The sequence below is a fragment of the Taurulus bubalis genome (assembly GCF_910589615.1).
Source record: "Taurulus bubalis genome assembly, chromosome: 3".
Lineage (NCBI taxonomy): Eukaryota > Metazoa > Chordata > Actinopteri > Perciformes > Cottidae > Taurulus > Taurulus bubalis.
Window position 1 is genome coordinate 28,896,563 of NC_136591.1, and position 25,497 is coordinate 28,922,059.

A 25,497-nucleotide genomic window follows, 5' to 3' on the forward strand; every position below is an offset into this window, starting at 1 on the left:
CAATGAGCCATATTGTTTGGGGGGGGCGACCTATTTGGCAAAATAAATAACTTTGAACCACATTTGTTGTAAAAAAAATACTTAAAAGTAATAATGACAAAGTATAGCTTTTTGGGATAATAATAAATAATCTGTAAAATGCAGAAGGAAATAAATCTGTAGTAAAGAAATGTTTATTTACAGTACATTTTCAATTCACATACAGAAAATATGTGATGTGTAATAGAGTATAATAACAAAGTATATGTCCTGCTCAACTGATATCAGCACAGTAGTTTACAAACAGCCATGGACTTAAAATATGGTGTACTTAATTTAAGCTGTGCCCAAAACCTTGAATGGGTGAACCCCGATAACAGGAGCCAGCAACGCATCCGTGGTGGTGACACTTGATTTAAAAAAGTGAATCATGACCCACAAGTTTGAGATCTAGAAGAGAGGTGCAGACTGTCTGGGGTCATCTGGTAACACACTGATTGAGTCCTCTGCCTTTCCACACAGCATGCAGAGCATAGTGTACTCCTGGAAAACACAGACTTTATTAAACATGCTGGGGCAACAACTAACCATGAATACTGTTGAATTAGAGCGAGAGATACATTACCTGGTATTCATCAACAACGGAGAAAGTATATTCATGCCTGGCAACAACATGGTCACAATTTTTGCAAACATCTGGAAGAAGAAATGGACAGTAGTAGGTTTAGGATTATTAAGAAAGATTGTTTCTTTTTTTCTTCACAATAATTCTAAGGTGTACAGCCAAACCCATTCAGACGCCTTAAGGTGCCAAATTCCTCCACACTCAACTGGGAAAACATGTCGGGACACCTGCATGTTGAAACAGGAAAGGTGTCTCCCCACAACGATGGCAGCACCCAAATATTGCCTATAAACACCACTGCATGCTGCAGCATCAAGTCAATAACGTTATTAGATTGCATTTAGGGCTCTAGACAACACCAGCAAATCAGCCCCAGGTGTGTAACGGTACATAAACAACCACACACACATGACATAAAATGAAAACTGGTGGGTGAACATGCGTCAGGAGCATAAGAAGGGTGACGAACGGTCATAGGTGACGATCTCCTCTCCATCCTCATCCTCCGTGGCTTTGTTGCTGATAAGCACGAAGTCCCTCTGGTGGCAATTGGCGCAGCCCTGGTAGTTCATCAGGTAGGAGCCATTCTCCAGACAAGTGTTGCCCTGAGCCGGAAATCACACGAAGAGCATCGCATGTCACTAACGTGTCGCTTTTTCGTTGTAGCAGTGCGTCGTCGTTTGAGGTGGTTGGTTAAACTTTGTATTTCTTAACGTTGCTCATACCAAGTTATAACGGTTAACAAACGTGGTAAACGACATATTTTTAACAGTAACATATAGGTTAGGTTAAATCAACCTACCCGGTCCGGGTATTCTTTTTGCACACAGCCGTTGCACATTTTTAAGTTGAAAATCGTTCAGGTCACTTGGCGATAACAAAAACACACACGGCAAACCATCAACAAACAGCTTTTTCTCTTTTTTGGGGTGGGCAAACACTCCTCTTCCGCACTGAACAGCGGCCCCTGCGGCTCCTCGGAGCTGTAAAACACCCTCACGGCCGGATGTCGTCGCGAAAGCCCGAAGTTCGCTCCTTCCCATCTTCTGTAGATCTACGAAGCCTGTAGACGAACTTCCGGTGTCTTCTCCAGCGAACGATTGGCCGACGTGAACTGTGCGTCAGTTTGCGTGAACAAACATGGCCGTCGAGCTGCAGTAGGGTTGTGTTGCCATGATAAATGTGTCTGGTAATTATGATATTTTTTTCTGCATTGTCCGTTAAGAATTTCCCTAAATGTCCGTTAACTCGAACGGCGCGTGTGACTTCGACGTGAGCGGTAACCGTTTCACGTCAGTCCACCTCAAACGTGAACAATGGCTGCTTTGACTTAACAACCACGTTGTGCTGCTGTTATAAGTTTGGACTCGATGCCTGCAGTGTTCTATCCGTTAACGTCTTAAAACGTCTCCCTAATGCCGATATGATGTAAATAACACCAACGGTCGTTATCCCGAGGTGATATAATGCTATTGAGACGTAGTTGGGATGTATTTATCTCATAGTGTAATGCTCGTGCAAAGCGTTGTTTAACATGTGCTTTTATCGCGTGTTCTCTCTTCGTAGTAATGTCAACGGTTCAGACCCCGCATAATACAGCCCCAGTGAAGAAGAAGAAGAAGAAGTTCAAAAAAGGAAATAATCACAATAAAGTCAGACTAGTCTACTGTATTTTGTGTCGCACGTCTTCTTTGAAACATGTAAGTGGCTCTAACTTTACCAACACATTTAAATGAATGGTAGTGCTTGCTAGTGTGTTTTTGTATTATTATTTTTTTTACCAACCTACTGTTGTTCCAAATTGCTTCCAATTGTTTGACAAGATGTCTATTAACTACAGGAAGTACTCGACCATGAGCACAGTATGGAGCATCACGGAGAGCTGGAGACAGTGCTGGGCAAGTGAGTGACATTTTGGTCGGATGCATTAGTACGATGACATAAATGTCGAGGTTGCATTCTTCTGTATTTATTTTAATTTTATTCATAGCACTGATTTTATTTAAGGTAAGTTATTGTACATTACTACTAAAATGTGTAGAAAAACATGTTTATATTACTCAAAGTGAGTTCTCAATTAAGGGTACCTGTTGGTGTTGTGTCAGCACGAGTATCAAAATATTTAAAATCTTTAGATTTCCTTAGTGAGATAAGATAATCATAACATGCATCCACCCATCTTAAAACAGAGTTCCTGACATGCACTCGTATCTGACAACATGTTATGTTCTTTCATTGACAGGGATTCATTTCATGAGTGTCAGGCGTGTCAGGCATCCTCCATGAGTTTAAATCAGTATGCTCAGCACATCTCCACCCCTCAACACAAAGTGAAGTTGACGAGATTGATCATGAAACGTGTAAAGCCTGTCCCTCTTGAAAAGACTCTGAGCAAAGAGACCATGAGCCAACTCCTCGAGAAAAACAAGACACTAAAAAAAGAGGAGTAATAATTTAATCTGCTTTTTGTATACATTTTATTCTCTCACTAATGTAATAATTGTAATAACAAAAACTTGTTTGCCATTACAGGAAGAAAGCAGTGAAAAAGAATATGAAGAGACTGAAGCAAGAAGCTGGTCGTGTGGAGAAAAAAAAACGAGTGAACATGAGGATTCTGCATCAGGAGACTTGCCAACAAGGAAGGAACAATGCTGTTGTTCAAAACAAAGAGAATAAAGTGTCCAGTCTGCAAAGGTCTCTTCACCAAAGAGAATCAACTAATCAAAGCGGAATATTGGTTTACCCTTCTGTTCAAGACCAGTCTACACAATCAGCTCAGCTGGGGTATAATGACAACTTGTCTGTCAAAATTGTGGGCTCCCAAACTGACAGATTTGTCAGAAGATTGCACAAAACCCAAACCGGTGCCACTAACAAGACAAAAAACGCAACACAAACGCAACACAAACAAGAGAATGACTATTTCAACAAGCAGGATGATGGAGAATTCACCAGTGATCACTTTCCTCATAACGGAGCCATCATCTTTGGTGAGGACCAGGAGAGTCTGGGACCTTCTCAGCCAGCACAAGATTCGGCTCAAACTGCTTCAGCAAACGGAGCCGCCAATGCTGCTCCAGTACGGGACGTCGACGTCAGCGCAATGCTACGGCAAATCAGAAGAGCGCTGGGTGTGAGGGAGCCGTGTAGAGCTGACCGTGAAGCCCGGAGGCAGAACAGTGCTGAGAAAGAGCAGTTGACAGGTGGCTCCTTTAGGAAGTACAAGAAGGAGGCGACAAGCCACATCATCTCTGCTGCAGCTACATCCGTGGAATCCTTTCAGGTTAACAGTCCTGACCCAGCCCTGCCCCTGCATCTCAAGAGCTCAATGTTGGCAAGTGACTCAAATAGACAATCACACAGAGGGGAGGAAGAATCTCAGGAGCCCCTCGACAGCCAGACCGCTCTCAGCCAATATCCGACCACATCCTCTGAGTCCAAACTGGACATTACCCGCAAGGTTCGAATTGCCCACAAATCAGACAATGTTCAGGGAGGAAAAGAGGCTGGGCTAAAACTAACCGTGAATACAATGCTCAGCTTATCAAGGACCAAGACTAAGTTGAGCTGGAGGGAGATGTATGAGGAAAGGAAAAGGAAAAAGCAGGAAAGAGGCAAAAGCATGCCCAGGTAAAACTCTTCTTTTCTTTTAAACTGTATCCATTTCACCATTTGTTTGAAGTTATAGTTTTCTAGCTGTTGTTTTAATTCTGTGTGGAAACAGGTTTGGAATTGAGTTGGCGAACCCTCGGTCCACCCAAAAAAGCTCAACACAAGCAAAGGACCATGACGCAACTCTGTCAGAAGGCTTTCACTGGGAGTCGTTCTCAGGCGGTCCTTCAGGTGCACATTTGACCTTATTACCTCCTACGCCCCAGAACACAGCAGGTAATTCTCACACAGAAACACAGTCAGACTCTGCGCTTCAGGAGCCCCCTGGCGCAGCACAGGAAGGCTGCAGCAGTCAGATGGCTGAAGCCGTCAATGTGAAGGTGGAGCCAATCTTGGAGGATGAGAATGGAGATTTGAGAGCCAACGATAGTGCCAGCAAGAGGAAACACAACATGGTGAGTAGTGTACAGTGTTGATAAGTGTAGGGCACAGCTGAAACATTAAACTGATAATTGTTTATGCTTGGAATATAATTATTGTGTGCTCTTACAGTATGATGGCCTTTCTGGTATGCAGCCAAGTGTAAAAAAGAAGAAAACAAAGTCAAACAGTGGTAATGCTTTATTTTTAAGATTTCCATCAATTTCAGGCATTATAAAGTGTAAATATACGCACATCCCAAGGCCATTAGAACACAACATCAATGAAAAGGGTAACATCTGTGTACTGAACCTGAACCACATTTTACCACATTTTATTTAGATAAACAATGTTTTGATCAAAACAATGTTTTGATCTAGTGAGGTCGTCTGATTTAGAAATAAATAAAAAGTCATCCAAAACTTATCACTGGTTTCCATTGTCTTCCTCCCAAACAGACAGGGGCCAAATGGACCAGCTGTTGGCTGTGTCTCTGAGGGAGGATGAGCTGAGTCACTCGTTGCAGGAGTTGGACAGGTCTCTGGTCCCGGCCCGCAATGCCCTGCAAGCTGCCTACACAGAAGTGCAACGACTCATGCTATTGAGACAGCAGGTACCACCACTAATAAAGACACATAATAAAATAGAATATATATATTTTTAACTTTTCCCTTCAGGTTTCATGTCAAGGTTTTACATAAAATTGTTCCTTTCGGTGTTGTAGTTTACTGCGGAGGTCAACCATCTGAGAGCCCAGCGCATTGAAATCCTGCAAGGGATGCAAGGTACAGTAGATTTACTCCTCGCTTCTCCTGGCTTCATATCAAACGAGTAGTTTACCTTTTTTATTTCTTAATCTCTTTAAGGAGGATACGCAGGAGCAGAGAAAGCCACCACCTCATCAGCAGGGGCTCCTGCTATTGTACATGCAAGGCTCTCTCCCCTTCCTTCCTCGGCCTTCCCCACCTCCTTCAGCTTGCAACCACACCCAGTATCTTCCATTAGCCCCTTTGCCCTGCCAATCATGCCAGTAAAACAAGACATCTTCCAACCATCCACAGCTGGACAGGGTAGTCAGTTTCCCAGTAACTCTGATACATTTCAGGTAGATGCGAACCAACCCGTGCCCCTGTTTCCCTCTGATTTGCAACCTTCACTGCTGCTTCCGGCACCATGCTTAGCTGCTCCTACAACTGATGTTGCCTCTCTCCAACAACACTCTGCATCAGCAAGTACAAATAGTTTTTCCGAATCATCGGCCAGTCAGCAGACAGGGATATCAGGGAAAGGAGAAACGCAGTCAGCCGACAGTGATTCTGAGGAAGAGATGGGAGTAAATCTCTGCATGGAAGTTAAAGAAAAAGAGCCAGCAGCAGAGAAGCCAGTCTCCACTTCTGTCCCCCAAAAAAGTGAACTTGCATCTGCTGCAACATCAGACGACGATGGAGGGAATGAAAGCGACGCCTCTGTCAAAATGTTGGAGCCCTGCGATCGGGTGGTCATTGATATCGATGAATCGGACAGTGAGGATGTGCCAAATGTTCCAAATGTTCCAGTCCATCAAGAGCTTCCTCAAAAGTCTGTCAGCGTGGAGTTCAATTCTTTAAGCACACAGACAGTTCAGCAAAGTGAAAAGTGAGTTTACATTTGGTGTTGATCCTGAACGTTACAGGCATTGCTTTGCTTTTACGTGTGAAATGTGACTGACTTTTCTCTCTTGACCACTCAGAAAAGTTCAGTCTACACATGTGAAAGATACCAGTGGTGAGTATTGTTTGTTCTACTTGCAGTAATGTCACAGTACATGTTTAGATGCAAAGATGGGATGTTTTCACTGTAATCACTTTTTGTTTTTTGTTTTGTTAGAAGGTGGGACCGAGGATGAGGAGATGTCTGTGGGATCTTTTCTGAATCACACAGGCCCTGTCCACGACCTCCAAGTTCACGAAGGCCGGTTGTACACATGTTCAGGGGACAACACAGCACGGGCCTACGGTCTAAAGGTATATTGATCACGGTCCAAAATGTAACTTTGTCCATGCTGACAACTACATTCTTCCTCAGACAATAAGTAAATATGATCAAACCAAAAGAGAATCCTTCTGTATTACGTGGAGTGTTAATTTTCTGCTTTTTATACTAAAAAGTTACTACTTATTTTTTATTGACTGCTGTTCACATGTATCTTGAATTTATAAAAAAAAATTGGACATACAAAGCAGCAAAGATAATAGATCCATTAAATTACAATCTATGAAATAATAAGACAACTTGTCTCTGTGTATCCAGAGCGGGGAATACCAAGCAGTGTTTGAGGGTCACACGAACAAAATCAACTGTCTGCTGGTGTCGTCTGTCCCAAACATGCGATCTCACCTCTACACCGGATCCAGTGACCAGACCATCCGCTGTTACAGCATAAAGGTACAGAAACGACTGGACACGTCATCTCTTATCAGACAGGGAATCCTTTCAGTTGTTGATGTTACACATCCAAGAATGCAATATCTCAGCAACACCTGGAGGGAGTTTCTTCAAATTTGGCACAAACGTCCTCCTGAACTCAAAGAATACCTGATTTAGAATTTGGAGGTCAAAGTTCACTGGGATCTTCCAAAACACATTTTGGGCCATAACCAAAGAATTCTGATATAGGTGTATACAGACGATGTACAGACATGGATGTAAACTGCAACTTGATTGGTTGGCGGAGTCATACAACTGTGAGGCTTTAATTCTATTTAGATGTTTTAATTTCATTTGATTGAGTGATTTCTTTTTCTCCTCATCTCTAGACCACGAAGTGTCTGGAGCAGATCACTCTGACGGACAGAGTGTTGTGTTTGCACATTGCCTGGAAGATCCTGTATGCTGGACTGGCCAATGGGTCAGTGGCTAGCTATGACTTAACGGTGAGTGACATGGTTGTACTGGTGAAGTAGCTCATGATTTGCGATCCCAGGAGTGGTTGGTATTTATTATGCTTTGACATTTAAAACACTACGTGCTGTGATTTGAGGGAGACGATCATTAACACTGGGTTTACTTGAGTCAGATAATGGGTTTTATACGTGTTGACCTATAACCAGAGTATTTGCTTCACCAGGCTAAACGCATCTCTATATCTATAAATGTAGCCACTGATTTGTAGATTATATTTTCAGAGCATAGGTCTTGTTTTTTTTCTGCCAGAGTAAACTCCGTTAACTCTCCCGCTCCTCTTTCGCTAACCTCATTCTGATCTCTCATTAGAATCTAAAGCAGTTGGATGAGTTTGAGTGCCACAGCCCGCGAGGTGTGAGCTGTCTGGGTACATCACAGGAGGGCGCCCGCCGAGTGCTGCTGGTCGGCTCCTACGACAGCACCATCAGCGTACGGGATGCCAAGAGTAGCCTGCTGCTGCGCTCTCTGCAGGGTCACACCAAAACTGTACTCTGTATGAAGGTAAGGAGATAAACCTAGTTCTGAAAACTTAAACTGCTGAACTTAAAAATAGGTTTTGCCCAGATAAGGAGCGCAAGTAATTGGAAATTCAGATGCTGACATTTGCAGATGCTTCTTAAACATCAAAAGTGACATTACATTTACATCTGCTTAAAGCTGTAAATACTCCTTAAAATGCTGTAATAAATTGTTGTATTTTAACAGACGTTTGCTTTAAAAAGGCCAGTTTTTCTGTTACTTGTAGATGAAATGTAGACCATCAAAGATATTATTACTAAGATATAATAATCAGGTATATTGAATAATATTTCTTTTTTTGTTTTCAGGTGGTGAATGACCTGGTTTTTAGCGGCTCCAGTGACACATCGGTTCATGCCCACAACATCCACGTAAGTGTTAAAGATTAAAGGGAGTTTTAATTATATCAAATGTTAGGTACTTCCAGTTAGTTTTGATGCCTTTTTAACATCACAAATTTATTAATCTGAACGTGTCTTGTATCCTGAAAGTTAAGCACAAATTTAGTGCTGAGGTGAATAAGAGGGATTTTTCCAACCGCATACGCTCACTGTCACCGTTTTTTTTCCCGTGCATCTTTATTTGCAGACGGGTGAGTTGGTTCGTATCTACAAGGGTCACGGTCATGCGGTCACATCAATAGTCATCTTGGGGAAAGTGATGGTGACAGCCTGTCTGGATAAACTGGTCAGAGTTTATGAGCTACAGGTACAGAATTTATGATGCAGTTAACAGTGATATGTGTTTCCAGAAGTAGACTACGGCCATTTGACACCGATTTCTGAATAAGTTGCTAGTGTATAGGTTTAAAAAAAAAAAAAAAAAAAACTTCAAAAGCAAAACTTCTCAACTAAGGACCTTACATCACAATAAGCTAATATTTGATATTTGCATGTAAATCTCTGTCATTCAGTTCATATTTCGAGAGAGAGAGAGAGAGAGAGAGAGAGAGAGAGAGAGAGAGAGAGAGAGAGAGAGAGAGAGAGAGAGAGAGAGAGAGAGAGAGAGAGAGAGAGAGAGAGAGAGAGAGAGAGAGAGAGAGAGAGAGAGAGAGAGAGAGAGAGAGAGAGAGAGAGAGACTTGTGCATCATCTATACTATTCCTTTAAACTTTGTATTTGTGTCTTTTCAGTCTCATGACCGTCTGCAGGTGTACGGGGGTCACAGTGACATGGTGATGTGTATGGCCGTTCATAAGAGTGTGGTACGTGGACTAAGTGTGGGCCAGCCATGTTTTTCAATTTCACGACAGAGGACAGATGGATATTGTTGAACTATGTATCGTATCATTATTTGTCCCAAACAGATCTATACAGGCTGTTACGATGGAAGTGTTCAAGCGGTGAAGCTCAACTTGATGAAGAACTATCGCTGCTGGGTAAGGACACAACGTCATTTTACAGCGAGTGAATCTCGAAGGAAATCCATTCAACGTTCTTCTTGAAGATAGGACATGATTGTATGATTTGTAATGTTTTCTGATTGACTTGCATTGTAACGTGTGTACTTGTGACCTTCGCCCTCTGTTCAGTGGCAGAACTGCGCTCTGATCTTTGGCACGGCGGAGCATCTTTTGCAGCACCTCCTCAGAGATCACAGCAACCTGAACATGCAAGCGGTCAAATGTCGGTGGAGAGGCTGCAGCACCTTTTTTAGCTCAATGCAGGTAATGAACCGACGCTTTTCAAGAAAGTGAAGATTTCACACAATGCACAAGAGTACATTTGGGCAGGTTGAACATTACCATGAGAACAACTTCCACTTTTCATCCCAGGTGTTTTATTGAATATTAATAATATAATAACACATGTAGCTCTCAGCAGAAAACAGGGTGAAACAGTTCCTCAGTGTTTGTATTTTTCTTGCAGAAGCTGCCCGAACACATGAAGAACCACGTGGAGAACGACAGTAAAGTGGAGCCTTGACAACAGCTGCGGTGAAGTTATGCAGCAGATACGGTTGGAGTCGCATCCATAACAACTCATCTGCTGATATGTTTTTATTAACTATTCATTTCCAAAAGGAGTAGATGTTTTCCTGTTATGTTCTAGCTTTCGAGGTGCAGAGCACATCTCTCGGTCTTGTGTATACTGTGTTATCTCTTTGACAGTGAGACAAGACGGACTACTTGTTATTGATCCCTGAAGCCGTTGCATGACCAAATTGAGACGTTCAATCTCGATCAGTCCTGTTGTTAAAATAATGATTTTCAGCTAATTTCTTCATCAATTATTTGCAGTTCTAATTAATTATTCTTAATTGAATGAGCTGAGTAATTCATTACTCTCTTTTTGGTTTGTTGGTTTACACGTCAGATTTCGTGCAGCACTCTGGAGTCACAAAACGTTCGGCTTTATACTTATTTTTTCACATATTCGTAAAACTCCCCAAGACCTGTAAAGAGATGTCAAGATGATGTGCAAGTGTCATATTTCCACAGACTCAGATATCAGGGTCATTTTGGGGTCATTTTAAAAAGGGTCAGAGCTCTGAGGATTGTCAGGAGGAATTTGAAATCCTTTCTAAGGTTTTTCAAAATGTTTGTCTTTAGATCACTTCAGTGTGGAACTGACAAATGTACGTGGACGACGGTTCGGCTGTGGAAATAAACGGGCGTAACTTACTGTGTTTAGAGTGCAGTTTGGGAAGTAACGCCAGGGTTTTAAATCCATTGGCTAATATTTAGCAACTGATGCTTTCTGGATAAAAAAATGGTATCTCTATCGGCCTACTTTTAATTCTGACTTGTTTTTGTTCTTTTATCAGAACATTTGTATTTTTTTTTCAGTGTTAAGACAATGTAATCTTTAATTACTTTTACATTTCCCATAGAGTTATTCTCGGTCATGTACTTGTTCCCATATCACCTTCAAAACTCTACTTCTTTGAAAATTAGTGGTGAGAAAGTTGTTAGACTAAACTGTCCGGAGAGAAATTCTAAGAATTCTGTTTTAAAGTCATGCCTTTAATATTTGTATGGTATAGTGTACAATGTGTATTTGATTTGTGTTTAATACCTACTGTATGTGTACAGCAATAAAAATACAATTTACTGTATTCACCTCTGTTATATTCTAAAACATACAGTACATTCAGGTTTCTCATGATTTGTCAAACAAAATGCTTATTCCCTCAGTTCTCATATTCAAACATTTCTTAACACTGATACTTCTAGCTTTGCATCACTAACCAAATATTATTCATAACATGGGAACTTAAGAAACAGGTCAATGCTACTCGCCTGCTTGCTTCATCACCCGTCGCTGCTTCATGCCAAACACTGATGTAACGTGATTACCAGGTTGCACTAATTTCTGTCGCTGTCATCCGCTCTACAGAGAACTGATCACGTTTCAGGAATCTGCTCAATACTGAATGGATATAATTCACTTAAAGGGGAAATTCACCACCTTTTTATGTGGATGTCCAATCAATGTTGACGGTGAATGTGGTCAATTAAAGCAATAAACCCCTCGGTGAATGCTGTATTCACTGAGAAAGTTTACAGCCCCAAAATCCTTTGTTCTTCCTGCATCCAGCACTGTCATTGGACGTTATTGGATTCAAGTGAGAACTACAGGCCATATTTGTACTTGGATTTCTATTCTTTCTATTCTTTGCCTTGTGGTAACCAGTATCAGGCCTCATGTGCTCAAAGGCGCTGCTAAAAACAACCTCCTAATCCTGTTGTAAGTTAAATTGTGTAAAGGAAATGAACAGAATTACAGCCACACGGTTGTATGCCTCCTCATGTTGCTGTTTACATCCATGTAAAAAGCCATAAAAGGTGCCAAAGTTTACCTTTTAAAAAAGAAAAGAAGCTTAATTTCAGTCTAAACCCTCATAGTTTGAGTGTTGCAATAAAGCTAATTTACATAAAAACTGGAGATATGATCAAACCCCTGATTTTGATGTAATCTAAAAATCGGTGCAAAAATACATAACAAGGCTGTCGAGGAGAGTCGAGTCATGAATGTGACGTTCCAACTGTCTGTCAGCGGTCAAGAAGGTGACTTAAGAATACATCGTCAGCTGAAGCCACTAGAGAGGGACAAAGAAACGCACATGAGCATAACGGGTTCGTTATACTTCCAGTACACCAAGTGAAAACTATAAGACACTTTGTAATGTATAATACATGGTCACTACTGAGGCTGGAGGTTGTGGCATTGTATTGGACGGCACTATATTGTGACTTTTTCCCGCCCTGATATTTTTGGTCTTCTAAATATGAAGATTAAGTGGACACAATATTAGAAACACCTGTCAGTATAATGCAATCCAACATAGCGGTACCTCAAAGTGAAGCCTCAAAAATAGAAAATTACAAAATATTGCATAATATTTCCTGAGAGGCAACTGGTGTTTCTCTTTTTTTGGTTCCTCAGACTCTTAGCAAGTTTGAAGACTGTGTGATGTGGTCAAAAGCTCAGGAAAAACATAGTGAGTTGACCTTAAATTGGGAGCTTTTAACCAAACTACTACTTCTATACTCCTAAAATGGCATCACACGCATGTCTTAATAGTCTTAACACATATGAACACACAAATTATACACAAATATGAAACAATGAAATAGCAAACTCTACAGAATATCAAATAGATTTACCTCCAGGACATTGAGCTTTATTATTCCATCTCCATCTTTGTCAAAGGCAGTAAAAGCTCCTGCAACAGACAAAACAAATCAGTCTCCATCATCTCTTCATAAATATTGAACTGATAGAGCCTGCAATTAGTGAGTCCTACAAGTTGAGTTTGACCCTGCAAAGATTCAGAAAAAGTGCAAAAACATATTCTGTATTTTCATAAGCAGTGATTCTGTGATTAATAAGGGAAATAATGAGGTAAACCCATAACAAGCTCAGCTGAGGTGTGTACTTACTGAACATGCCCTCCAGTCTCACAAAACAGCAGATGTAACTGTCAAAGTCGATGTTGAGGTGTTCGTCTGCGTAGCGCATGGCGATGATGTCAAACAGCTGCTTGTTGAGTTGAAACCCTTCATGTGGAGAAGACAGAGGAGGTACGGGGACGAGAAGTTTTTAATTCAATTTACAGGTTTCGAACAAGGAGCTGAAAAGTATGGACGGTCATTTCTGACAAAAGTTAGAACAAAGCAGGGAATTTAACCCTTATATGTTTTTTTTATACATTCTTTATTGTTAACCGTAATCTATTCAACAATTTCAATAATCAGCACTGGAAAAGCATTGAATCTAAAACTGTAAATATACAGTATGCATTGAGAAACATCCTGTGAGTGGGTATTTCTTTCATGCTGCCCACCTGCATCGTTAACAGTGTTCCTCATCTCAAAACTACTGATGGAGCCGGATTTGTCTTTATCGTATCGTTTGAAGATCAGCTGGAACCACACGAGGAGATGGACAGTCAGAGGTTTGTTAAACGCGAGCAGAGGCTCGAGGGTTGTTACCACCGTCCTACCTGCCACTCCTTGATCTTTTTCCACAGGTGTTTGAACTCCTGCAGGTTTAGCTTTCCCGTCCCATCAGTCTGAGAGAGGGTCACTTATGGAAAAAGCAACACATCTTTTTAAGTAGATTTGCATATCTTTGGGTAGCAATTTGGGCTCCATGATTGAAAGAAACCTGCTATATAGATAAAGCTGAGTTGAGAGGATATTTTACCAAATTTACAATTTACTATATGCATCTATAAGCCTTACCTCAATGCACCATTGTTGTACAGTCCATTACAATACTAACTTGTTTTGTTTGCCTGCTCTAGCACTGGACAGCTCTACTAAGCAACTGGGGATGGACAGTACTGGCATTCATTCAAACCAATAACCTGCTGATGCCCGGCCAAGGCAACATGAGGATTCTCTGTTGTTGTCTCCATATACACTCTTGTAGTTTCAGCCAACTGAAAGGATACATCCATCAATGCGATCATACTCCGACACGTCTCAAGGCTGAAACCCTCGGTCTTTACGTCATTATCTGGAGAAAAGGACAACTCAATGTGATTACTCGCATGACACCAACTAAGTAATAATTATCTTAACCTTTTCCGGGGGACTCACGTTTGGTGAGTACATTCCTCATGATCATCTTTAGTTCGTTGGCACAGATTTGCATGTCCTGATGGAGGGAGGAACACTTTGTTGCATGGCCTTATGACACTCAGACATCCCACCTGTCCTGTGTCATCATCCTCATGCTCTCTCCTCTCTGTGTACTCACCTCACCAGCAATCTGCTGGTAGATGGCTCTGAATTGTTTTTCCTCTTCAGTCTCCTCCTCTGGTTGCTGTAGTTTTCTCTGAGGGACACGTGAGAGAGAAGTCAATTATAAATGTAGTTATCGGTACCAAAAAAACCCCCGGCTTTATATGAAACCTAAAGTGCATGTCTTTTAGGAGGATTGTCACGTGTTTGGACCATCGGTATGGACAAGGTTAAGCCTATGCTTGGTTTGTTTTTCTCAATTGTGATGACATTTAGCTTAATGTGACCTAACAAACTCAATTACTAACATGTTGAAACATCAAAAGTGGTTTATTTTTTTTAATTACAGGAAACAGGTTGGAAAAAGTTGGTAAATTAGCTTTTTCTAAGGCTAGTTGTTGAGTCCCTGCAGCTTGGTTTAATTGCACTGCAGTATAAATAGCACTGTGCTTAGGGATTGATGCATTTCCTCATAGTAGCAGATGAGAGCAGCACATTAGAGAATGACATAAACACTTAAGCCTGTATACACTGAGGCCTTACAGGAAAACAGCTGCAGTTGAGCCACTTGAGATCAGTTGGCCTCAAATTCAATTGTTTTATTCCCAGCGAAGTTATTTGACCTGACCAAGATTGCGTTTCACAGCCGTCAGTCTCCAGAAGTCCTGACAGGTCACTGTGATCTATTTGCCGCGTGGCTGCAGTGTCAAGGTTTTGGCTCCTACAACAAGGAAATTACCTTTGGCTTCTTCTTCTTTTCCCCCCGAATGCCGTCATGCTTGATTTCTTTGTTGGCTTGTGCTCTGTCTGACACAAATACAATCGGCTGGCATGTGGATAACGGCAGTGGTTAGTCAGAGGAGGGATGGGTTATAAAAGACAAACAGAAAAGAGAGAGTTAATTTATAGTTATTGTACCGGTTATAATCTACATGTAATGATGACACAAACTATAACTACCAATATTTATAACTGCTGACATGTAATAGAGAGTAGCTGTGGGGAAAGCAGAGTTCAAAGCCGTTCAACAACGCTATTGCTACACATATGCATTACCTTCTCTTTCTTTTTCTCGTCTTGCTGATAGCCAATAAGACGAAGAGGGACAGACGGGTGAAATGAGATGAAAGGGAGGAAAACACTTTTGAGTCTGTAAGTTACTGTGCAGTAACTTGTGCAGAATGAATTAGGACAAAGACAAAGAGAACAATGTTGATGAAACATGGATGTGAGTGACACTATTAAAAATTATGAAATTCAAACTGATATTGCAGTGTGAACGTGTGTTGCAGTTTGCCTTTGCACTGCACCCTTTTGGCATTGTCCATATGTTCAGCCTCTTTGAGAGGAAGTGGGAAGCTTAATTCCAAGGATGCTTTGTTTTAGTATTAATGTTTAATTTAGGTTTGAGTTGAAGTGATATCAACTTCCAGAAGAGCGTTATGGCTATGAATAAAACACTGTCATGGCCTCAAAGAAATATCCCTTTTCAGACACTTTCAGCTATCTGTGTTCCATAAAAAAAAAGTATTACACCTATTGACCACAGATAGAGAAGGGTGGAAAATACTGGTCCCAATACTCCTAACGTTTGTGTTCTACATCCAATCCCAGTTAAATGTAAAATGCAATAAAAAATATGTCTAATAAAAAAAGTGTTTTAACAGAAAGCTGAACTTTTAAATACATTTTAGAGAATGAACAGTGTCTTCTAGTTGAATATCTTTAAAGACCAGAAATACTAATATGAGGAGAGAGTGAAAAATCCCACCATCAGCTGGCCACCAAAAGTAATTCAAATAATGTCAAAAATAACTTGGAAGACATTACAGTTCATCCGACTTCTCAGTTTTCGTCATTTCACCACTGAAATATCAGTCAGAATTATCAGAATATCTTTCAATCCCACTTTTTTCGCTGCAAACCTGCATTTCTTCAGACCCGATGGTGTTCTCCGCTTCCCTGTGAGGAGAAACAGAAACATTAGAATTGCAATTTTGCTGTTAACAATCCCCAAAATAACATCAACTATGGCACAACCGCTAGTGATCCTTACTCAGACGTGCTCTTCTTCTCCGAGAAGACCCTCAGGATGAACTCTCCGTCTTGATGGGGTTCAAAGGTTGTGGGGATTATGACATACTCTCCTGGAGGCAGATGCATGCGCTCTGTCACTTCCCGCAGGTTAATGTAGGTCTTGCATTTAGCTTTGGAGGCTGTGTACAGGAAGAAGTCCTTCTGCAAGTGTTGATTCTGTCCACACATCTATGGATGGAATCAAATCACATGATCAGAAAGGAATGAGCTCGGAAAATTGGGACTCTCTTGTTAAGACTTACACAAGAAGATTGAGAAGAGCACTCTCATGTCTGTACGGTAAATATGAAGATACTGCCGGCTCTGTCCAATTATAACGAGATGTCAACTAGCATATCTAAAGTTCACTTATTAACATGTATTTCTTGTTTGTGTAATTTGTTCAGATACAACATTTTAACATGGACGAGCGCAGCCATTAATAATTTAGAGCCAAGCTAGCTTTTTCCTTGCTAGAGATAGACTACTGCGTTTCCCCCAATCAATCAGATTTATACACTTATAAGGCAGTTTAATATTTAAAAAATGTGTGCGTCATTTATCATGCAAGATAGATTTACAAAATATTTGTGCGAATGTGAGGATTTGCTCTGGGAAATTGTGAATAATAATAATGTGAGTAAAATAACTCAAAATAACTGACAGATTATTCAACAATGTAAATAATCCTGTACTTTACACACAAAGTAGTGTTGTAGCTTGTGTTGTAAGGTGTACATAGACGTTTCACAAGAGCCTGAACTATTACTTCCACTACTACCACACGTACGGCTAAATAAAACACACACAAACACAACTATCTGGAGATACAGGTGAAAATACTGTGAAAACGCTGACTAAAGCAACGTCCTTCTCCAACACAGGCATACCTCCTTCGGCACCTGCAGACACAAAGAAGAAGTCAAAGAAGAAGTTAAACTTAAATGAAAATCAGTTTATGATTTCGGATTCATGTGATCAGTACCTCGTAAATTGAAAATCCGATGGTGAAGAATTTGGCCCCTTGGTGGCGCTGCATCCTTCGGCCTTTCTGCATCAGAGCCACGACGACAGTACAGGCCGCCTGGCCGTCCGCTGGGTCGTCATCCTCCTCGAACAGTTGCAGCCGATACTGAGGGTTCGTCCAGAATGTTTCTGTAAAATACAAAAAGTACATCTGCAACAAGGGTGAAGACAAACGAGCCACGAGGGACATCAAGCATTTGATCAACGCCAGTCCTATAAAAACGGATGTTAAAAAGAGCCAGGGCCTACGTGGGCAGTTCCTGCAGCCGCCAGCAGAGCTGCCTCTCACCCACCGCCCCTCATTGACCGACACGGTCCAGCTGTGCCTTTCATCCCCCTGCAAGGTGTCAGGGGTCAAGTTACACATCTCCAGCTTGGTGAAGTTCCTCTTGAAATCATCAAAAGACATCCTGAAGGGGAACATGAAAGAATAAGTTCTGTGCAGTTATATTTGGTGAAAAGACTTTGCAGCTTTTCAGTCTTTACTGAGCAAAACAATTTAAAGTGGCTGAGAGTGAGTTCACCTCTTGTTAAGAACTACAATTATATGCCAGTTTACTATGAAGTACATCAGAATAGACCATTAAGCTTGAAGCAAAAGCAGATACAAAACTGCTGAAAGTATAAAATCGTAATTTTTTTTGGAGAAGAAGACAAAATCGAAGATGATCCCACTCACCAGAACTCACTCGCCTCTACAGTCTGTTTTTTTAAGTTGTCCTTTTCTGCTTTGGAAATGGTCGACCATTCCTTCGAGCTTTAGAAAGAAACAATAATATGAATACACAACATGAAGAAAGAATCTGCCACACCTGGGTTTTATAAGAAGAGTTATTTTGTAATATTATACATTTTATAATAATATAAAAGGTTAAATGAAAGTTACTTTGTGCTCCATGGTCCCTTCCAAAGCACGCAACCCCAGGGGTTGCGCAAGCGAATCAGGCGAATTCTGGTGTCCTTTGCAACCTCGTCACACTAGAAACAACAACGACCTGTCAGCATCACTTCAGCAGGTCTTCTCTCATAAAAAATACAAATCTGTATTCATAATAAGTGGACATTTTACTGCACCTCCGCCAGGCCTATGATGGAGTAGGCATGACCCCTGACCAGCCCCTGATCAGTCCGAGTCTCCAGTTCAGTGGCTGAAAAAATCTGACAGATACAACACAAGTCAGTAAATAACACAGACTGGACTTTGAGGCAATACGTTTGCTTAATTTAGTCATTTATTCTGTATTTTATGGTTAAAATCTAGTTTTCCAACAATCAAGTTAAAGATACTTGAATAACAGTAAACTTTACAATTTAAATTAGCTTCTCATATTGTGACAATGTTGTTGAAACAAGCTGATATGCCTTCAGTTGTGTTGCTGCATGTCTCTTCTAATGTTTTCTTGCTTTGTGTGTCTAATGTTTTTATTTCAGTTTCCTGCACACATTTCATTTCACAGCTTTGATCCCCACTTACATCTATGGAGCAGCCCATCAGCGAGCCTCTCTCCAGTGCCTTCCTCATGATGTTGAAGAGCTCTTTGGGCGCCTCGGACAACTCAAAGAACTCAGTAACTCCTCCTGTGAAATCCTCCATGGCATCCAAAGTGTTGCCCCCTTTAAGCGCCTCATAAGACCCGTGCAACCTAAGAGAGAGGTCATACATTCTGGTCAATGCGCTGACATGTCTGTTCTCTCCATGCTTTGGATGTTTCACACTGTCTGCAGCCAATTTTGAAACACGAGGACAAAGGACAAAGGAGTGGTGTGCCACTTTGTGTTGCTACACTGCAAAACATAGACACCTTGATAAGAGCTTAAAATTGGATCTTAGCTGTCGACTGTAGCTCAGGGGGATGCGTGGTCGTCCCGAAACCGCAAGGTACCCGGCTCGATCCCCAGTCCCCTCATAGCTCACACGTCAAAGTGTCCCTGAGCAAGACACCCAACCCCCAGCTGCTCCCTGGGCACCTCAAAGGGGTGCCCACTGCTCCCCAACCAGGGATGGGTCAAATGCAGAGAAGAATTTCCCCAAAGGGACTAATAAAGTGCATGTTTCTTTTTCTTTAATAAATTGTATACCAGCGATGTGAGATGTCAGTGGATTCAGGTGTTTTCTTGTTTGACAGATGCTTTAATTTAAATCATCTTGATGCCAGTGAAGACATTTTCTATTTCTCAAAACAAAACAAAAAAACTTGCATTTAAAACACCTGAAATGCATCATGTCGCCAGGCTTCAACTTTTTCAGCAAGAAAAAAAGAACTAAAGACTAAATGCCAAACTTCTTTCAGTGGATGGACAGGACATCTTAACTGAGTGAATCAGCATCATGGAGGTGACAATGTGGTGATATGCACGGCTCCACTTTGCAGTGGGTGTTTCAAGACTGCACTCACTTGGCATACGCTTTCTCCAAAAGAGCGCTCCAGAACTCGTTCTTTCTGAAAGATTTGGTGAACACTAGATGGTTGTTGCAGGTAGGGATGCGGTCGTCCACGACCACATCGGTCCATTCGCCATAACGCCAGAACTGAGTGGAAGAAGACGGAACAGATTTAAAACAGGAAGAGATGAGACAGAAAAAAACATTTATCATTTTTCGGATTTTTCGGATTGTTAGTTAATTCATATAAGTTGCAATCAACAATTATTATTTATTTCTTACGAAATTTCTTCTTACGAAATGAATAACACCTGACTGGACTTTTTAAAGCTATTATTGATGTAAATATTTGAGAGTTAACAAAATTCTGTTAGGCTGCTAATTTGACATTGTTGCCGATGAATAGAAAAGAAGATTGCTATCACTAGTAAACGAAGCTACAGCCAGTAGCCAGTTAGCTTAGCTTAACAGAGAGAGAAGAAGAAAACTAGCCGGAAGCAGGTTTAAATCCAATTTATACAATATGTATCACATGTTCCACCATCTAATAACAAGAGTATTTTCCAAAATGTCAAACTATTTCATTAATGTTCAGGACCACTTTAATTTGGTTGGTAAACAATTGTGACCATTATATGCACTAAACAGGTTTACAGTTGAGTTAGTGCTCGGTGGTGGACAAAGTAAGTGGTGATAAACTATGGTCCATTGTCTCTAAACTACCTGTAACTAGTCTTGAATAGCTAGATTTGCCTCCACAGACATGAAGACAGGTCTGTCTCCACACATTATCATTCTGCTATAGGAGGGAAAAAGGCTCTGGCTTGTTTGTGTCTCTTTCTCTTTTTCTTTCTTTCTCATCAGAATGGTCTTGGGCGTTGCTGAGCACAGATACAGCGACAGTGCTCTTGCAAAATAGATCAGTGGAAGGGGAGGAGAATGCAGAATTTCCTTACCTAAAACCAATACATATGAATCATACTTAACATGTTTTTCAAATGGCACATGTGATTTCCATACTTTTCACATACAAAATGTAAGACATCACTAAGTGAAAACAACAACATATCAAGTTTCACGTTCATGTTTATCAAACTGTAAACTGCATGATTGTGCTTTTTTTGTTGTTGTCATTTTACTACTGTTTGTTTTAATCTAGACTGCTCAACTGTATTGTTTTCTAGATGGAATTTGGTCATTGTCATTATCATTTTCACTACAACATGAAAGTGCATGCTTCTTGCACAATGTGCCAGTTATCCTGTAGAACCTGGAAGTGGAAGATGCCGGCATAGTTGTCGGTGAAGCTCTGGTCCGGGGGAATCACTCTGTACAGCAGCTTCTCGTTCACCGTTAAACAGGCGATGGCAGCCAGCAGCCAGCAGTCACCTGTCAACGGCAGATTCATGAGCTATGAACACACTTGATCCAAACATTCCACTTCATGAAGTAGCTATCAGATTAAAGCCATATCGGTCAGGCGTATTCCTGGCTCTAGTTTCCCTCAACTCTTGGCTGCGCATGTTATTTTATGCCCATGTCCCCTAACAGGACTTTTTCTGCTTGCACAGAAGGTACAATACTTTTTGCATCATTAGAAACGTAGACTTCAATTTTTTGTTGGATATCTAACCGGCAGCAAAAGCAGCTTCTTTCCACACTTTTCCATGCTCTTTTTTTTCAAGTATTATAAACATGCAGGCTTTAGCAAGGACATATGTGTTATATGTGATGATATAGAGAGGCCTGGAAAATCAGTGAATGCAGAGAGGGAAATACTTGTATTTTATTCATTCAAAAACACTGAATCATTCTCTGTCAGTGAGTTCCCAGGCTGCAAGGACTACTTTAGTGCTTTTGAACCACTTGTTTGAAAGCAGAGACGGTTTAAATGTTACCCAATTCTCCTTGGCAGATGTCTGTCCTGCTGGCTCCATCTATGATGAACTGGGGGTTTTCACAAATTTCCTGTCATAGGAAAAAAAAGATTTCTGAGTGTGTTGCGAAATATCAATACCAGAGTTCAAATCTTTTTATTATGCAAGATGAATGATGCATGCATTCCCTTTAAAAGCCTACATTTTGTATGTATTGATCTAGTCTCTATAATAGGAAAATAACCATTTTCAGTCAGAAGTCCACACCAGAATGTCCTGAAAGATAACATGTACTTTTTTAGTGTCTATAGTCATAAGACTAGGGAAATAAAAGACAAGAAAATAATCATGACATATTAGTTATGTCTTTACAAGGGTTTGGTATTCAATTCAATTCAGTTTATTTTATATAGCCCAACATCACAAATACAAGCTTGCCTCGGAGGGCTTTACAATCTGTACACATGACATCCCTGTCCCGGGACCTCACATCGGATCAGGAACAACTCCCCCAATAAAGATAGCAAAACCCTTTCACAGGAAAAAAACAGGGAAGAAACCTGAGGGAGAGCAACAGAGGAGGATCCCTCTCCCCGGATGGACAGAAGCAATAGATGTCATGTGGCCAGAATGAATAACGTAACAAAGTTACAGCACATTCAATGAATATGACAGAAATTATTCATATAATGAGTGGTAGGCATGGTCATGATCCAGATAGCCACGATCCATTAAGCAGAAGGAGGTAGAGAGGAGGGGCATCGGGCCACGGCAGCTGGCAGGCCTGGTTCCAGGCCGGTTCCATCAGCAGGGTACTTTTCAATATTGACCACAATCTGTCAAATATGGCTTGAAAGTCGGGTCAGAGTCATAATCCTTTTAGCCAATTTCAGATATTGATTTAGATTTGTAGAGCCCAAGTTCTTGTGCCTTAGTCTAATATCTAATTTTGTTGAGGTTATTTAAAAGCAAGGTATTATAAATGATATTGGTAAACATTTCAAGTCCACAACAAAAAAAAAATCTGTATTTAGAAATCTAAACCTGACATGATTGACAATATGAGGATTTAACCCTGAAACTGAAGGCGAGTGGGAGAAGTTTCCCTGGCTACAGCAGCTGTTGGAGGTCCACTGGTCACGACCTTTCATGCTCTGAACCAGTGATAATGCTGTGCTGTATGTAGAGAAGCCATGAGCTCATAACTGTGTCTCTGTCATGGTAGTGACTGTTTCTGTGTGGGAAATTACCAATGTATCATCCATCTAAATAATATATTCAGACATGATAATATAAATCGTTATATTCTGTAGATATTCTTAATTTCATTATTCTTCATGTCTATGACAGTTCAGGTTGTGCGAGGTCAGTTTAACAAATACTGTCTGGGAGAAGTTTTGGGAGAAACGTTCCTTAAGGTTCCACGCTTTGCACTACAACACCTGTTTATCAGTATATTGACATAAGGGAAGCAGATTGGTCGTTGCACGTTTCAGCCTTGTGAGAAAAGATGAGGACACGATTCTCCTCCTCTTAGAAATGTTAGAGCCAATTAAATGTTAGATGTTTATGACGGAAAGCCTTGTATTAAAGAGCTGAACTTTAAAGGCTGTTCAGTGTGTTTTTGGAAGGTCAACCTGCGTGTTGACTGGACGACTCCCTGCTATCGCGATCGCAGCACTTGTTCATTTGGTTGTGATCAAGGAAAATAAATTCAGAGAACGAGAGAAGTTGTTTGGCTAAGTTCTTCCGGAGGCTACACCAGGCATCCAATAATTTGCACGCACTAACAGACACTTGTAAAGACATTTTATGGTTTATTCTTCTCCAAATGTGAGGTATTAATGCTTACGTTTACGCTAATACTGTGGAACATTGTTTAGGAGCACACATTGCTTGATTGTATGTTGTAATATATACATTGTCTTCTATAAAAGGGGTTTCCAATTTGTAGAGTTGTAACCCTCAAAGGGATAGAGATATTGAAGATAAATCTAAGGGGGTCATAAGATGATGAAATGAAAACAAAAAGAAAACATTTCCACCTCTTAAGGCCTCTAACAATAAATTATTCAAATGAAGCAATCAAAGAAGTACAAAACACTAATTTACACAACATATGTAGAGGTATTACAAATAGTTTGGTAACCTTTGTTCTTTTAAACCTTTTGAAACTGCTTTGAATAAACAAAAGAAAACATAATAATCAAACAAAAAACACACAACGACTTAAATATGCCAATTTTTTTCAGGGGTTATAAAAGAGGATAACGATAGGATAAAGATAAGAGGTTTTTAATTCAGGGGATTCACAGCAATTAATCTGTTCCACTCATCACATTATTTACCATAACTAGGTTTAAAAATGCAGCCTCATGTTCCGAATTTAGAGCGGACTCCACTGCTGACCCCCTGGGTGATATCCATGTGTCACTAATCTCAGCTAAATGGCATAAGCAACATTCATCATTACACTTTAGGTCGCAATCAAGCTGCAGATTCATGTTACACGGGATTTGTTACCAATTAGAAATATGATGCACTGTTACAGATAATTAACTACAGAAAGTGTATAAAGTACAGTTAAACCTCCAACTTGACTAAAACAGTAGTTACAGCAATGCTGAAATAATAATAATAATGCAAAATAGAATAGAATATAGACAAATATATAATAATACTAATGATAATACATAACATGCTGAGAGGGGTCATTTGGAAAGAACTCTTACTTGTAATACTTAGGTATAAGTCTATTTAGCTGAGAACACTTTAGATTTACAGAGTATTTTATATGTTAGTTTTGCTACTTAAGTGTTGGGTCTTAGATGAAGGTTTATATCATGTGTCATGTCTGCCTTCATGTAAGTGTTTGATCTGTCGGTATGTACTGTGAGTCAGAGTTTACATGTAAAATAGCTCTGCGAGTAGGACTAAATATTAAGCTTAATCAGGACCATTTGGTGTCAAAGGCAGAGAGTTGGAAGACTAAACGCGTCTTGCAAGTATAATTCTGAAGTCACTATGTTTCCCAGCATGGGCAGAGTGCGACCTCCTGTGAGAGATTCAGCTGTCTGTGGTTGGAGAAAGTGTTAACCCAGAGCTATGCATACACAGCAGGCAGCCACATGACACCCCAGACATCTGTTGTGAGGAAGTGATGAGCTACACGGGGATTTCAGAGAGGAGTTCATCTGACCACGTTAGAGGCCCTTTTGCATTTAGAGTAACTTGGCCTGAAGGATACGATGAGTACTGAAGGCTGGCACTCACCGAGGGACGTTTCCACTCAAACTTCATGGAAGGTGTGTGACTGTAGAAGAGCGAGGAGTCGTTTGCAGGGAACAGGGGGTCTTCAAACATCACCTTCTTCTTCAAGTATTTGTCTCGCAGTTCCAAAAAGGTCTTGAGACGCTTGGCATCCTTGACAGCCTCGTTTCTGCTGAGAATAGCCGAGTAGATGGAGTTCGTACCAGCAGGAGGGTAATCAGCTTGCTCATCGGGCCCGGATGATGCTTCAGTTTCATAAAGTACTGTCACCTTTGTATCTTCAACAACAGGCACTCTACGTTTCTTGTCCCCCATCTCATCAGTGAATGCTTCAGCCTTTGGTGTTTCTGTTTCAAAGTCAGTTTATGACTTGCAAAAAAAAAAGAAGACGCTGCTTATTTGCAAAACAGCATGCACTTGCAAAACGGACAAAGACACTTCCTGAGTCCTTCCTGATACTGATTCACTTTTAGTTCCTTTATTTGCTTGAGATCCTGTCCCCCGCTCACCAGTCAAAATCCTCTCTCACAGTTACTGTTGTGTCCCTGCTGCTGTGTGGGTGCACCTAAATA

General features: G+C 40.7%; 3 protein-coding genes across 3 annotated transcripts; 1 reads left to right on the plus strand and 2 right to left on the minus strand.

The window, feature by feature from the left end:
* Positions 1–157: 157 nt before the first annotated feature.
* Positions 158–1,523, minus strand: churc1 (churchill domain containing 1). The gene is made up of 4 exons (XM_079215456.1): positions 1,407–1,523; positions 1,074–1,209; positions 605–675; positions 158–522 (listed from the first exon to the last, which is right to left on the minus strand). Exons 1-4 carry the CDS (start codon positions 1,443–1,445, stop codon positions 430–432), a joined length of 339 nt encoding a protein of 112 aa, XP_079071582.1. The 5' UTR covers positions 1,446–1,523; the 3' UTR covers positions 158–429.
* A 225-nt stretch (positions 1,524–1,748) lies between these two features.
* On the plus strand, positions 1,749–10,100 carry znf106b (zinc finger protein 106b). The gene is made up of 21 exons (XM_079215763.1): positions 1,749–1,793; positions 2,171–2,304; positions 2,445–2,506; positions 2,847–3,050; positions 3,137–4,237; positions 4,332–4,674; positions 4,772–4,832; positions 5,098–5,252; positions 5,364–5,424; positions 5,506–6,274; positions 6,369–6,403; positions 6,506–6,642; positions 6,929–7,063; positions 7,435–7,551; positions 7,892–8,083; positions 8,410–8,472; positions 8,690–8,809; positions 9,233–9,304; positions 9,407–9,478; positions 9,632–9,766; positions 9,969–10,100. The coding sequence occupies exons 1-21, from the start codon at positions 1,778–1,780 to the stop codon at positions 10,023–10,025; spliced, it is 4,041 nt and encodes a 1,346-aa protein (XP_079071889.1). The 5' UTR covers positions 1,749–1,777; the 3' UTR covers positions 10,026–10,100.
* Positions 10,101–12,001: 1,901 nt separating this feature from the next.
* capn3b (calpain 3b) lies at positions 12,002–25,240 on the minus strand (the record flags this gene model as incomplete). Its single annotated transcript, XM_079214686.1, has 23 exons — positions 12,002–12,141; positions 12,710–12,768; positions 12,986–13,102; positions 13,390–13,468; positions 13,549–13,617; positions 14,002–14,066; positions 14,150–14,207; positions 14,310–14,387; positions 15,033–15,119; positions 15,350–15,373; positions 16,219–16,255; positions 16,350–16,558; positions 17,260–17,271; positions 17,355–17,524; positions 17,645–17,805; positions 18,075–18,152; positions 18,282–18,373; positions 18,470–18,553; positions 18,870–19,038; positions 19,792–19,925; positions 21,049–21,167; positions 21,677–21,746; positions 24,929–25,240. 23 exons carry the CDS (start codon positions 25,238–25,240, stop codon positions 12,115–12,117), a joined length of 2,310 nt encoding a protein of 769 aa, XP_079070812.1. The 3' UTR covers positions 12,002–12,114.
* Between the last annotated feature and the right edge of the window lie 257 nt (positions 25,241–25,497).

Coding starts and splice junctions, on each gene's coding strand:
- znf106b (XM_079215763.1), top strand. Junction 5,253..5,363: donor TCATGCTATTGAGACAGCAG/GTACCACCACTA, acceptor TCGGTGTTGTAG/TTTACTGCGGAGGTCAACCA. Junction 9,479..9,631: donor TGAAGAACTATCGCTGCTGG/GTAAGGACACAA, acceptor CCCTCTGTTCAG/TGGCAGAACTGCGCTCTGAT.
- churc1 (XM_079215456.1), bottom strand. CDS start 1,445: ATGTGCAACGGCTGTGTGCAAAAAGAATACCCGGACCGG. Junction 1,210..1,406: donor AAAAAGAATACCCGGACCGG/GTAGGTTGATTT, acceptor TTTCCGGCTCAG/GGCAACACTTGTCTGGAGAA. Junction 523..604: donor CCGTTGTTGATGAATACCAG/GTAATGTATCTC, acceptor TGTGTTTTCCAG/GAGTACACTATGCTCTGCAT.